The sequence below is a fragment of the Amblyraja radiata genome, chromosome 32, assembly GCF_010909765.2.
Source record: "Amblyraja radiata isolate CabotCenter1 chromosome 32, sAmbRad1.1.pri, whole genome shotgun sequence".
NCBI lineage: Eukaryota > Metazoa > Chordata > Chondrichthyes > Rajiformes > Rajidae > Amblyraja > Amblyraja radiata.
Genome location: NC_045987.1, coordinates 891,638 through 904,607, shown reverse-complemented (window position 1 = coordinate 904,607; position 12,970 = coordinate 891,638). Strand labels below are relative to the sequence as shown.

At 47.9% G+C, this 12,970-nt stretch overlaps 1 protein-coding gene across 1 annotated transcript; it reads right to left on the bottom strand.

Annotated features, from left to right (window-relative positions):
- Positions 1–3,005: 3,005 nt before the first annotated feature.
- On the bottom strand, positions 3,006–7,699 carry hdhd3 (haloacid dehalogenase like hydrolase domain containing 3). The gene is made up of 3 exons (XM_033049378.1): positions 7,638–7,699; positions 7,586–7,606; positions 3,006–6,755 (listed from the first exon to the last, which is right to left on the bottom strand). Exon 3 carries the CDS (start codon positions 6,723–6,725, stop codon positions 6,009–6,011), a length of 717 nt encoding a protein of 238 aa, XP_032905269.1. The 5' UTR covers positions 6,726–6,755; positions 7,586–7,606; positions 7,638–7,699; the 3' UTR covers positions 3,006–6,008.
- Between the last annotated feature and the right edge of the window lie 5,271 nt (positions 7,700–12,970).

Sequence of the window (12,970 nt, the reverse complement as noted above, 5' to 3'; positions counted from 1 at the left end):
TCTGGAGAGGATTGGGTGACATTTCAGGTCGAGACCCTTCTTCAAACGTCACCCATTCCTTCTCTCCAGAGATGCTGCCTGACCCGATGAGTTACTCCAGCATTTCAAGTTCAAGTTCAAGTTCAAGTGAGTTTATTGTCATGTCCCTGTATAGGACAATGAAATTCTTGCTTTGCTTCAGCACACAGAACATAGTAGGCATTTACTACAAATCAGTTAAGTGTGTCCATATACCATAATATAAATATATACACACATGAATAAATAAACTGATAAAGTGCAAATAACAGAAAATGGGTTATTAATAATCAGAGTTTTGTCCGAGCCAGGTTTAATAGCCTGATGGCTGTGGGGAAGTAGCTATTCCTGAACCTGGTTGTTGCAGTCTTCAGGCTCCTGTACCTTCTACCTGAAGGTAGCAGGGAGATCAGTGTGTAGCCAGGATGGTGTGGGTCTTTGATGATACTGCCAGCCTTTTTGAGGCAGCGACTGTGATAAATCCCCTCGATGGAAGGAAGGTCAGAGCCGATGATGGACTGGGCAGTGTTTACTACTTTTTTAGCCTTATTGAACTCCAGGGATTGAATTAAAACAAGTGATGGGTGGGACAGGAGACCCACACAGGCCAGGCCAGTCCAGGCTCGAAAGGAATTACTTTTCTAAAGAACCAGTAGGTTTTTAATTTACTCCAGTAACTTCATAGCCACTTTTATGTTGCCACATTTTCATTTTCATGTTTTTAGAAATGACTAACTCACTATTATTTGAAGTGACTCATTTATGAGATTCCACAATATTACCATATCTAACCTCAATGGTAAAATGTTGACACGAGATCTTTGAGAGTAAATGTTGGCAGGCCATTTCACTGTCAGGCACTTCTTGAATGGAAGAACAAACTTTAGACTTCAGGGATGGAGCGTGGAAATAGGCTCTTCAGTCCACCGAGTACTCGTCAGCCAGACCCCCCCCCCCCCCCCGTACACAAGCACTGTCCTACACACCAGGAGCAATTTACACTTTACCAAAGTGAATTAACCCACAAACCTGTTAGTCTTTGGAGTGTGGGAGGAAACTGGAGCACCCGGAGAATACCCATGCAGTCAGAGGGAGAACGTACAAACACCGTACAGACAGCACCTATAGTCAGGATCAATCCCAGGTCTCCCGCTGCACCAGTGCCATGAAAGAAACTTTGGATGATTCCCCCCTAAGTTGAGCTCAGAGTGATAATCACAACACTACCACTGTCACCTGGTAACTGGTGATCCAAACCTAGTTGCTGGAGCTGTCATGAAGCTTTCAGTGTTGGCAGTTTGTGAAAGGAAATGTCTGATATTCAGACATGAGCACATTGATCTAGAACTCAGAACCTTCAGACTCTTTTGAGGCCACGTAGTTAGGAGGATCTTAGTTCAATGTGCAGTGTGAGTGACCAGGTGATACTGAGAGGAAGAGGCTAGAGAGCTCAGTAGCTTGACCCAGCTCCTACACATGTCCTAATTCACTGGGATTGCTATACTGATCCATTGTAGACAGTCGTGATGTGATGCCCATCTTCTATTGCCCCCCTCACCTCCATTGCTCTCTGCCCCTTTGTCGCTCCATTCATCTCTCTCTGCATGTATCTGTCTCTCCCTCTCTCCCCCTTCTAGCTGTGTCACACAACCACAGACCAAAGGGCCTGTTTCCATGCTGTGGGACTAGTGTAGATGGGGCATCTTGGTCAGCATGGGCCAAAGAGCCTGTTTCCTTGCTGTGTGACTCTATGAACCTTGAAGGGGATTTGGAAAGTGTTGGATGATAATCTTCTGGCTTGAACTGCATTCTCCGGGTATTGTAATGCCATGCCCAACCCAAGGGAAAAGTTAATAGAAGTGGTTAAACTATATTTTAAAACATGTTTACTTCTGAATTCTAGAGGTATTAAAGCCTAGGTGTTTGGGGTGGGGGGATGGGAATGGCTTGTGGAAGCTGGAGCGGGGGAGGTATGGAGGGATGATATACAGAGTTAACAAGTCCAGTGGCAGTGAGATACGGTTCTGCTGTATTGAAAGACATAAGAAATATGGTGGTGGGAAGGTTGGTTAATTCTAAATTCTGATTTCAAAGGGATTAAAGTTAGATGCCTAGGGCATGCCATTTTATAGAAACAAAGAACTGCAGATGCTGGTCAATACACAAAAAGGCTCAAAGTGCTGGAGTAAATTAGCAGGTCAGGCAGCATCCCTAGTGACCATTTCAGGTCGAGACCATTCTTCACTCTGATGAGATGCCACCTGACCTGCTGAGTTACCCGGGCGCTTTGTGCCATTATTTTATGCTCTCTGCCTCCTATTGATTACCACGGAGCTCAGAAATATGCTCCAAACATATTGTTCTGGTGACTGAAAGGATTATTGCTGTCATACTTTCTAAGCTGAATGAACATCCTTGCCCATTACAGGGTCACAGGCTGCACCTCTGGAACCGTATCGTGCCTGGTCCCTGATAGTTACTGATGAATGTATTATTTATTTTGTAGCCTCTTATAGTTCAGCAGAAATATTTAAACTAATGTTTGTACTTTTGACATATGAATATATCTTCATTCAACACAATTGTGACCTCGTCTTTAATGACCAGTGCATTCTCTGAACCTACACGTTAAAATGCCAAGTTCTTCCATACGAGGACACTAAGACACAATGTGGAAGAGCCGGAGAGAGGCACAGAGGGAAGTTATTCAGCAGTCTCTGTCTAGAATTGCCCCTTGCCTCTTTCATGAATCATGAAATATGTAGCTACTGATGAGCAATTGATAGCAGTAGCTGCCTAAACCTCAGTAGATAAAATGGTGCAGCTGCATAGTGGACAAGGCAGATAAGATTGTGGGGAAATATTTATCTTCTATGAATTATGCAAGTGGTTGAGAGGGAGGTAGAAGACCATGAACTCACTGTAGTCGATGGTTCAGACTATTGTCACAATGTGATGCGGCAGAATCTGTGATTTCCACAGGATTGTTACTTATTAGTCAAGAGTGTTTAATTGTCATATGTACTGAAACCAGAACAATACATTTTTTACATGCAGCAGCATGACACAATACGCTTAAAAGAAATATTAGAGGTTGGAATAAAGCGTCACTGAAGGTGGCGCTGAAGCCAGGCGACTGCGTGCTGGTCCCAGAAGTGGATCTGCGATCAAACATTACAATCGCTCCACTCTTCTAAACCTTTATTTATCTGTGCAGTGTGGACGGTTTGATTGTAATCATGCATAGTCTTGTCTTGACTGGATAGCACGCAACATAAAAGCTTTTCACTGGACCTCGGTACACGTGGCAATAAATTTTAGTGATACAGAGTGGATACGGGCTCTACGGCCCACCGAGTCCACGCTGACTAATGATCACCCCAATCATAACATAGAACCAACTAGTTCTATGTTATGGTACACACAAAATGCTGGAGTAACTCAGCGGGTGAGGCAGCATCTCAAGAGAGAAGGAATGGGTGACGTTTCGGGTCGAGGCCCTTCTTCAGACTCTATGTTATCCCAGTTTCACATCATACACACTAGGGGCAATTAACTTACAAACCCGCATGTCTTTGGAGTGGGAGGAAACCTGGGTAGCCTGGGTAGGACACAACATCTATGGCACGTGTATTCTTTATGCAGGGCCATCTGACCTCTCACCTCATTTAAACATATTCATGTGTTCATCAGTCATGTTGACAGACTGTGAATGTCGGGGCAGTGGAAGAACACAAATCAATGTCCTATACTGCATCGGAGGTGCAAAGGGACTTGGGAGTGCTGGTACAGGATTCCCAAAAGGGTAAGGAAGGCAAATGCAACGTGAATATTCATTTCAAGAGGACTAGAATATAAAGGGAGGGATGTAATGCTGAGTCTTCATAGGGGACTGGTCAGACCATATTTGGAGAAATGTTTTGGACCCAATATCTGAGGAGGGATGTGCTGGTGTTGGAGAGGTATACGAGAATGATCGGGTTAACATATGAGGGGCGTTGACGACACACTTACTGAAGCTCTCCTCCAGAGTGCATATTCCCACTATTGTTGGCCCTGATACACCTCCATGTGCTGTAGAGCAGGGGAGGATATGTGGAAACATGCATTTAGCGAAGTTTATCTCATGCTATTTAATAGGAAAGGGAGGGGTAACATTTTCACACAAAGGGTGGTGCATGTATGGAACGAGCTGCCAGAGTTGAGGCTAGGACTATCCCAACGTTTAAGAAACATTGAGACAGATACATGGATAGGACAGGTTTAGAGGGGTATGGCCCAAACGCGGGCAGGCGGGACTAGTGTGTCTGGGTCATGCTGGTCGGTGTGGGCAAGTTGGGCCCAAGGGACTGTTTCCGTGCTGCATTACTTTATTTGTCTCTCTTTAAAAAGGTTCCACTTGGTATCAATGCTTGGAAGAGTGCTAGCACAATGTAACTGCAATAAAGTGCACTCTTGCTCCACCTTATGACTCAACTATTTATTTATTGCATTTTATATGCTGTCGAAATCTCAATTTGTTGGTGATTTTGCTGGTTAGCCTGCACCTGGTAGTGCTTTGGGAAGAATGTTGGCTCTGGTAAGTACTGGAGCAGTGCTTTTGTTTCCCTTGGGCTAACAATACACTGCAGTGCATCACACCAACATGCAAACAATGCATAGTAAGGAGTTAAAGATTCTATTATTCACTCCAGTGGGTATCGATGACAAGCCCAGCATTGATTGAGCCTCCCCAGATGCCTTGCTAAGGAGTTGCTGCTGCCTTTCAATATTGGAGCAGGAATGTTATTGCATACGTATAGGCAGGACAAATTAACAATAGCAACTCTCTTCTCTGAAAGACACTGGCGAATGCATTTTTCTCTCAGAGATTTCAATGCCCTATGTTTATTCTTAATTAATCTTGTTATTTTCTTCCAAACTTAAGTTTGCACGTTGGTGTGGTGAACTCCAGTGTATCGTTGGCCCAGGGGAAACAAAAGCATTGCTCCAGTACAATCTGAAGAGCAGTGGGATTTACATACCAGAGCCAACATTCTTCCCAAAGCACCACCATGTACAAGTTAATCAGCAAATTCACCAACAAACTGAGATTTCAACAACATATAAAATGCAATAAATAGTTCAGTCATAAGGTGGAGCAAGAATGCACTTTATTAACAACTTATATTGTGCTAGCACTCTTCCATTGCCTCTCCGTTCAGCATGGTGTACTCACTGCAAGCTAACCATTCTTTCCAGGCAAGAACACGTGGCTCACATTTGCTCCACATCTCAGACAGACTGTGCAGATACTGATCTAAAGTGCAATGTGTAAAATATTTTTTTTCATATTAAATGCGAAAAATAATTATTAAAACATTCCTGATTAAAATGTCACCAAAGAATCACAGCAGAATGTTATCTGTTGGATTCTCTTTTATAAATGTTATCTATTTGCATCAACCCACAGAATTGCGCAGATCTCTTCCACTGTTTGTTCATTCAGGGAGTATTTACTGGGGTTGAAGGCATATCCCTCTGCCCAACACTATAATTTACACCAGCTCACACTGATAATTCTCTCAGGAAGCAAATCCGACCTGAACGTTTCAATAACTATCAGAATTCTAAACATCAGCAATTGATGGTCAGGGTGAGGGTACTTGGAGTTTAATTTAGAGATACAAGAGATAGGAAACAAGCCCTTCAGCCCACCGAGTCCAGGCCGACCAGTGATCCCCACACACTAACACTATCTTACACAAACTGGGGGCAATTTACAATTTTAGCGAAGCAAATTAATCTATAAATCTGTACGTCTTTGGAGTGTGGGAGGAAACCGGAGCTCCCGGAGAAAACCCGCGCGGTCAAGGGGAGAAAGTACAAACTCCATACAGACAGAACCCATAGTCAGGATCGAACCTAGGACTCTGGCGCTGTAAGGCAGCAACTCTACCACAGCGCCACAGTGCCGCCCTATGCTAGGACAGGCACACACCATTATGTCTTCATTTAATGAGGTCACACAGTTGGTGCAAGGAGCTGAGGATGTGGGCTCTGGGCACCAGCCGCTTCGCATCACAGAGCTCCTCTTGTCCTCTGCAGATCAGGTAGCTCTCCATTCCGACAGCCCTGGCTGCCAGATAATCCATCCTGATGTCATCTCCGATGTGCATGACCTGTCTGGGCTCTACCTGGGCGAGGTTCAGGGCTGCACGGAAGATCCGCTGATCTGGCTTGGCGATTCCGGCATCTTCTGACGTCATCACAAACTGGAAATACTGCCGCAGGTTACAATTGGCTAAAATCTGCTCCAGGCGGCGATCAAAGTTGGAAATCACTGCCATGCTGACGCCTATCTTCCTGCAGTGATCCAGGGTGTCCTGTACGTCACCATACACTTCCCAGTTGGCAGCGCTGCAGAACTGGTGGTAAAGCTTCTCTGCCAGTGGAGACAGCACCTGCTCATCGCTCACTCCGCAGAAACAGAAGGTTTTTTTTACCACGTCCACCCACCATTGCTGGGAAGTCAGACCCCGACCTCGCCCATAGTTGGGGAATTGCTTGTCTTGCATTTGTAACGCAGCTTGGAATGATCTGTCCAGAGCTCTGGCCTCCAGCTGGAGTCCGTGGAGCTTGGCCTCTGAGGAGTAGAGCTCACCAACTGACCGGCGCACACATAGCAGAGTCCCCTTCACATCCCACGTCAGGAGCTGGGGCCTCATCCTCACATCAGTTAAAGCGTTGACTATTCTCTGAAAGAGAACAAAATCACTGCATTCACACAATGCCTTCAAAACTCCAGGACATCCTTAAACATGGTCACTGTTCAAACAAGTCATAGCAGCTAATTTATTCCTTGCAAATACCTTAAGGAACAAGATAATAATGTTAAGGTATGGTCTCCCAGCACAGTGAGGTGCTGCTGAGGCCACGCACTGAAGCTTAGTGCAGCCATCGCGAAGGCTATGTGGGGGAGAATCACAGTCTCAGTTTCTTCCACTACTGGACATTGAGGGACCAAGTCCAACGGGGAAACCCTCAAGCAACGGAAGGGTTATCACTCCAGGTGGACACACGAGTAGCATTGGTGCTATGTGTAAGGGAAAAGTCTTGTTTAGTTTAGTTTGGTTTGACGGCGGGTATTCTGGTGCTGATATGGGGGCTTGGGGTCGAATCCCACTCCTGACAATATGTTTAGGTCCGGCACGGTGGTGCAGCGGTGGAGTTGCTGCCTCACAGCGCCAGAGACCCGGGTTCGATCCTGACTACGGGTGCTGTCTATACGGAGTTTGCACGTTCTCCCCGTGGGTTTTCTCCGGGTGCTCCGGTTTCCTCCCACACTCCGGAGACGCGCAGGTTTGTAGGTTAATTGGCTTTGGTGTAAATGTAAATTGTCCCTGGTGTGTGTAGGATAGTGTTAGTGTGCGGGGATCGCTGGTGGGTGCGGAACAAGAGAGAGAGTTAGGGCTAAAGGAACCAAGGGATGTGGAGAGAAGGCAGGTACTGATTGTGGATTGAATGGCGGTGTTGGGCCGAAGGGAAAGCCTGTTTCCGTGCTAAACGAAACCACAGCCCCACTCACATGTAAACAGCTGGTTGTTGTCAAAGATCAGCTCTGCTCTATAATCTTTGGTTGTTGTTGCTCTGTGTAATGGCGGCCGCTCCTCTCCTCTCCTCCCGGCCCGGCCCGTCCCGCCGTCATCAGCCCGCGCCCGCCAGCCCGCCCGCCGTCGCCCGGCAACAACCAACCGCCAGCCCGCCCTCTCCCGCATCATCACCCCGCGACCGCCCGCCGTCGCCTAGCAACCCGCCGGCCCGCGGCCTGCCTGCCCTGGACCCGCTGCCACTGGGCGGCCGGTGTCCGGTGTCCGGGGCATCCTTGGCCGGGCCGGGCCGGGCCGGTGTCCGGTGTCCGGTGCATCCATGGCCGGGACGGCTGGCTTCTTCTCCCGGCGGCTGGTGGGCAAAGTGGAATGAGCCCAGCTTGGAATCACACTGTGAGAGAGTAAGTGATGTGAGCGAACAGGGATCGGGGGACGGACAGGGAGGGAGAGAGAGAGAAGGGGGAAGAGGCAAGGGACATATGTCCCAGATACAACTATGAAATCCTTACTTGCAGCAGCACAACAGAATATATAAACGTAGTACACTGTAAACAATATAATAAACGTGAAAATAAGCTCAGTGTGTGTACACATATATACACACACATGTTTAAGAAAGAACTGCAGATGCTGGAAAAATCGAAGGTAGATAAAAATGCTGGAGGAACTCAGCGGCTGATGCAGCAACGAAGGAATAGGCGACGTTTCGGGTCGAGACCCTTCTTCAGACCTCTTCCTCTGAAGAACTTCTTCCTCGACCCGAAGCGCCTCTACTTCCTGAGAAGATTACGGAGAGTCGGTATGTCAAGGACTTCTACAGGTGCACAGTAGAGAGCATGCTGACCGGTTGTATCGTGGCTTGGTTCGGCAAACATTGAGTGCCCAGGAGCGAAAAATACTTAAAAAAGCAGTAAACATGGCCCAGTCCATCATCGGCTCTGACCTCCCTACCATCGAGGGGATTTATCGCAGTCGCTGCCTCAAAAAGGCTGGCAGCATCATCAAAGACCCACACCATCCTGGCCACACACTCATCTCCCCGCTACCATCAGGTAGAAGGTACTGGAGCTTGAAGACTGCAACTACCAGGTTCAGGAGTAGCTTCTTCCCCACAGCCATCAGGCAATTAAACTCCTCAAACAAAACTCTGAACATTAATAGCCCATTATCTGTTTATTTGCACTTTATCTGTTTATTTATTCATGTGGGTATATATTTATAAAATGGTATATGGACACACTGATCTGTTCTGTATTCATGCCTACCATATTCTGTTATGCTGAAGCAAAGCAAGAATTTCATTGTCCTATCTGGGACACATGACAATAAACTCTCTTGAATCTTGAACGTCGCCTATTTCTTCTCTCCATAGATGCTGCCTCACCTGCTGAGTTCCTCCAGCATTGTGCTGGCTGCCTTTTTGAGACAGCTACTCCGGTAAACCCCTGCAATGGGATTTATCAGACAGAGAGAAGAACAGGGAGAGAAGGAGAGAGATGTCAGATCCTCTCCTTGATCTGAATATAATAAACACACTCCAAGGACACTGAATAGCAACAGTTTTATTCTGCTATTCCTTTACATCCATGTGTCCTCTGACCTTTCTGACTCTTGCTAACCAGGCCAGGGGACATAGAAACATAGAAACATAGAAATTAGGTGCAGGAGTAGGCCATTCGGCCCTTCGAGCCTGCACCGCCATTCAATATGATCATGGCTGATCATCCAACTCAGTATCCCGTACCTGCCTTCTCTCCATACCCCCTGATCCCCTTAGCCACAAGGGCCACATCTAACTCCCTCTTAAATATAGCCAATGAACTGGCCTCGACTACCCTCTGTGGCAGGGAGTTCCAGAGATTCACCACTCTCTGTGTGAAAAAAGTTCTTCTCATCTCGGTTTTAAAGGATTTCCCCCTTATCCTTAAGCTGTGACCCCTTGTCCTGGACTTCCCCAACATCGGGAGCAATCTTCCTGCATCTAGCCTGTCCAACCCCTTAAGAATTTTGTAAGTTTCTATAAGATCCCCTCTCAATCGCCTAAATTCTAGAGAGTATAAACCACTGTTACTAAGAATTAGAAAGGTCAGATGGCTCAAGGGATCAAATTCAAACTGACAGACTTAAAACTAAAACTCCAAGATGAGTTTGCCAGTAAAGCTGTAATTAAGCAAGTAACATATCCTGATGATGATTTGCTGGTAATATATCACTTGGTTTGATATCCTGGTAATATATAAATGTCAACATTCCCATTGTAAAACACCTACCCGACTTGAATGACTGAAAATGTAGAAAGTAAACAGATGATTTAGACTTCAGAGGTGAGCATTGGGATAAAGTATGGAGATTATTTGATTTTCAAATAACGAAGGGCTGCTGTAGCCTTCGAACCAAGTCCACCAGGTGGCAGCATTGTCGCACAGTCTTGACCAAAGATACTGACTGGCTCCAGAAGCAGCAAACAGCTGATGAACACAATTTAACCCTAACTCCCATGTCAGCACCCAAACAACTAAGCCATGAATCCTACATTAAAGTACAGGACACAATCCTTATCACAATGCAACATGCCTGCCCCTCCAGTGACACGAGGTCTCCTTTGAGAAGCCGGATATTCATTCTCAACCCCTTGGTGTGCGTGACCAGACAAGCAGAGACTTTGTGCAGTAATAAAGAGTGTCAGCAAGCAGTGAAACCCGACCTCAGAGGGCGAGGAAAGGGATCCAGAGGAGGGAGGGCTTTTGTCCTGCTCTCTGCTACATTGGAGCAAGATGCAGGCACAGACACGGCTGGGCCAGTTACATGGGGGGTAGGGTGGGAGGGAGAGACTATAAACTGGTGAATCTGAGAATTCATTGCCACAGACGGCTGTAGAGGCCGTCATTGAATATTTCCTAAGATGAGACTGATTAGTACGGGTGTCAGGGGTTATGGGAAGAAGGCAGGAGAATGGGGTTAGGAGGGAAAGACAGATCAGCCATGATTGAATTGTGGGTTGAATGGCCTAATTATGCTCCTTCAACTTATGGTGTAGGGGAATGGGAGCCTATGCTCTGCGGTGCACGGACTCTGACTCCAGCAATAAGGAGCGGTGCTGGAAACACTCGTCCTGCCGGGCAGCCGCAGGGGACGGAATATTTCAGTCACCCTTTACCGACCGGGGTGAGGCCGTTTGCTCTGAGCCGCCGAGGCGGGTGGAATCCACTGGCCGCCCGCTCCCTTATCACCAAAGATTATAGAGGAGCTCCTCTATAATCTTTGCTTATCACCAAGGAGTGTTCTGGTGATAACTAGGCATACCGAGTCTACACACGTCTCATCCCAAGAAACCAAGAATCCCACACATCACTCGCACCAGTTTTGTCTTTTGACTTTTTTTTAATTCAGCAAATCCCGCACATGGGCCACACGATTAACGACCAATAAATAAACAATAAATCAATATTAATAACAGTGTCACATAATAAACAGTTAACCATAGCCCGACCTGGGGCCTCTGCAGCCTCAGTTGAGATTATTGAGGTACAGTGAAAAGCTTTTGTTGCTCGCCATCCATTGAGCGGAAAGACAGTCTGAAGAAGGGTCTCGACCTGAAACGTTACCCATTCCTTTTCTCCACAGATGCTGCCTGACCCGCTGAGTTATTGCAGCCCTTTGTGTCTGTCTACAGCCGAGCTGTTTCCAGTGTACAGATACATGGTTAGTGCAAGGATAGTCCGATCAGGGATAGTCCGAGGGTCTCCAAAGAGGCAGACAGTAGTTCAGGACTGCTCTCCTGCTGTGGTGGGACAGTTCAGTTCAGTTGTCTGATGATGAAATGTTCCCGAGTGGTTCCAGGGCCCGGCCTCCTTGTCTCTGGCCCCGGGCCCCGGTCTCCAGCCCGGTCCAGGCCGCTCCAATCCGCCGGTCTCGCCACTGTAGTTGTCGGCCAGGGCCGGGGCTGGGGCAGCCTCTACCTTCTCCCCGTCCTCCTCGTCCGGCTGCTCGACGCAGACCTGCAGCGCGACCAGGGCGCCGAGGGCGAGTAGCCAGAGCCAGGGCCTGTCCCGCTGCCGAGGCGGCAAGTAGCGCCGGCCCGAGGCCGGGTACAACACCCGCTGGGGCCGCCTCCTCCTCCTCCTTCTCCTGCTCACCTGGCGGTGGCAATCAAGCTGCTCCCGGTCCCGGTTCCCTGGCTCGGCCACACCGCTACTCGACGTCCAGGGCAGAGGCCCACAGCGGCACGCAGGGCTGAGGCACATGGCGGGCAGTGGTAGCGGCAGCGATGCCCCGGCCTCTGTCCTCACTGTCCCGGCCTCTGTCCTCACTGTCCCGACCTCTGTCCTCACTGTCCCGGCCTCTGGGCCTCGCTCCTCTGGGCCTCGCTCCCCGGTTCTTGACGCTGGACCCCGGGCTCTGGCTCTCGTTGTGTCCGGGCTCTCGATGCTGTTTCTCGGACTCTGTCCTCGTTATCCCCCAGGCTCTGTGTCTTCACGCTGGGCCCCAGGCTCTGTGTCTTCAGCTGGGCCCCAGGCTCTGTCTGTGTCTCTGGTGCTCCCGTGGTTCTGTGCTCCTGTAGCTGCCCGTTCCCTGGGTTATATTCACGCCGAGCTCCGGGGCTGGGACCTGAATTTTCCCTCCCTCATTCACCCAGTGACGGGCAGGGCCGCCCACTTGCCCAGCCGCAAGATTTATTAAACCTTTAACGTCGGTAAACATTCCTGAGCAGTGTGTAGGCGAGTAATGAATCTAAACCTGAAAAACTGCAGAAAGGTAATGATTAAATGCTGCTTGTTTGCAATAAACAGACTGCTGAACGGCCCTCTCACAAACTAAGGGCGCAGCCCCCCATCTCCCGACCTACCTCGTGGGGTTTTTGCATTTTTAAAATCTGTACTTTCTGTAACGGTAACGCTATAATTCTGTAACACGTTGGTATTGTTCACTTTGCACGGCATGTTTGATTGTACAGTATGACTTAACTGGGAAGTATGCAAACAAATTGCTCCTGGCCAAGTGCTTAAAACCCGTGAGACCAACTGGAAAGTTTTTGTGGAAATCTTCAATCCATCATCACTATAGTCCAAGGTTCCCAACTGCTTGAAAACGACGTCAATAATTCTGGCACCGAATAAGAGTAAGTTGACATGCCTCGATGACAATCGCCTGTGGCACTAACATTTGTGATGATCAAGTGCTTTGAAAGGTTGTGTATGACGCATATCTGTAAAACATATCTGCCTCAGAGGGACCTGGACCCACTGCATTTCTACAGACACAATACCTCAACAAGGGATGCAATCTCACTGGCTCTCCACTCTGCACTGGACAATTGAACAATAAGAATACATATGCCAGGCTGTGGTTCATTGACTACAACT

What these genes read in the sequence shown, in the direction of transcription:
- hdhd3 (XM_033049378.1), bottom strand. Translation starts at nt 6,725, where the DNA reads ATGAGGCCCCAGCTCCTGACGTGGGATGTGAAGGGGACTCTGCTATGT.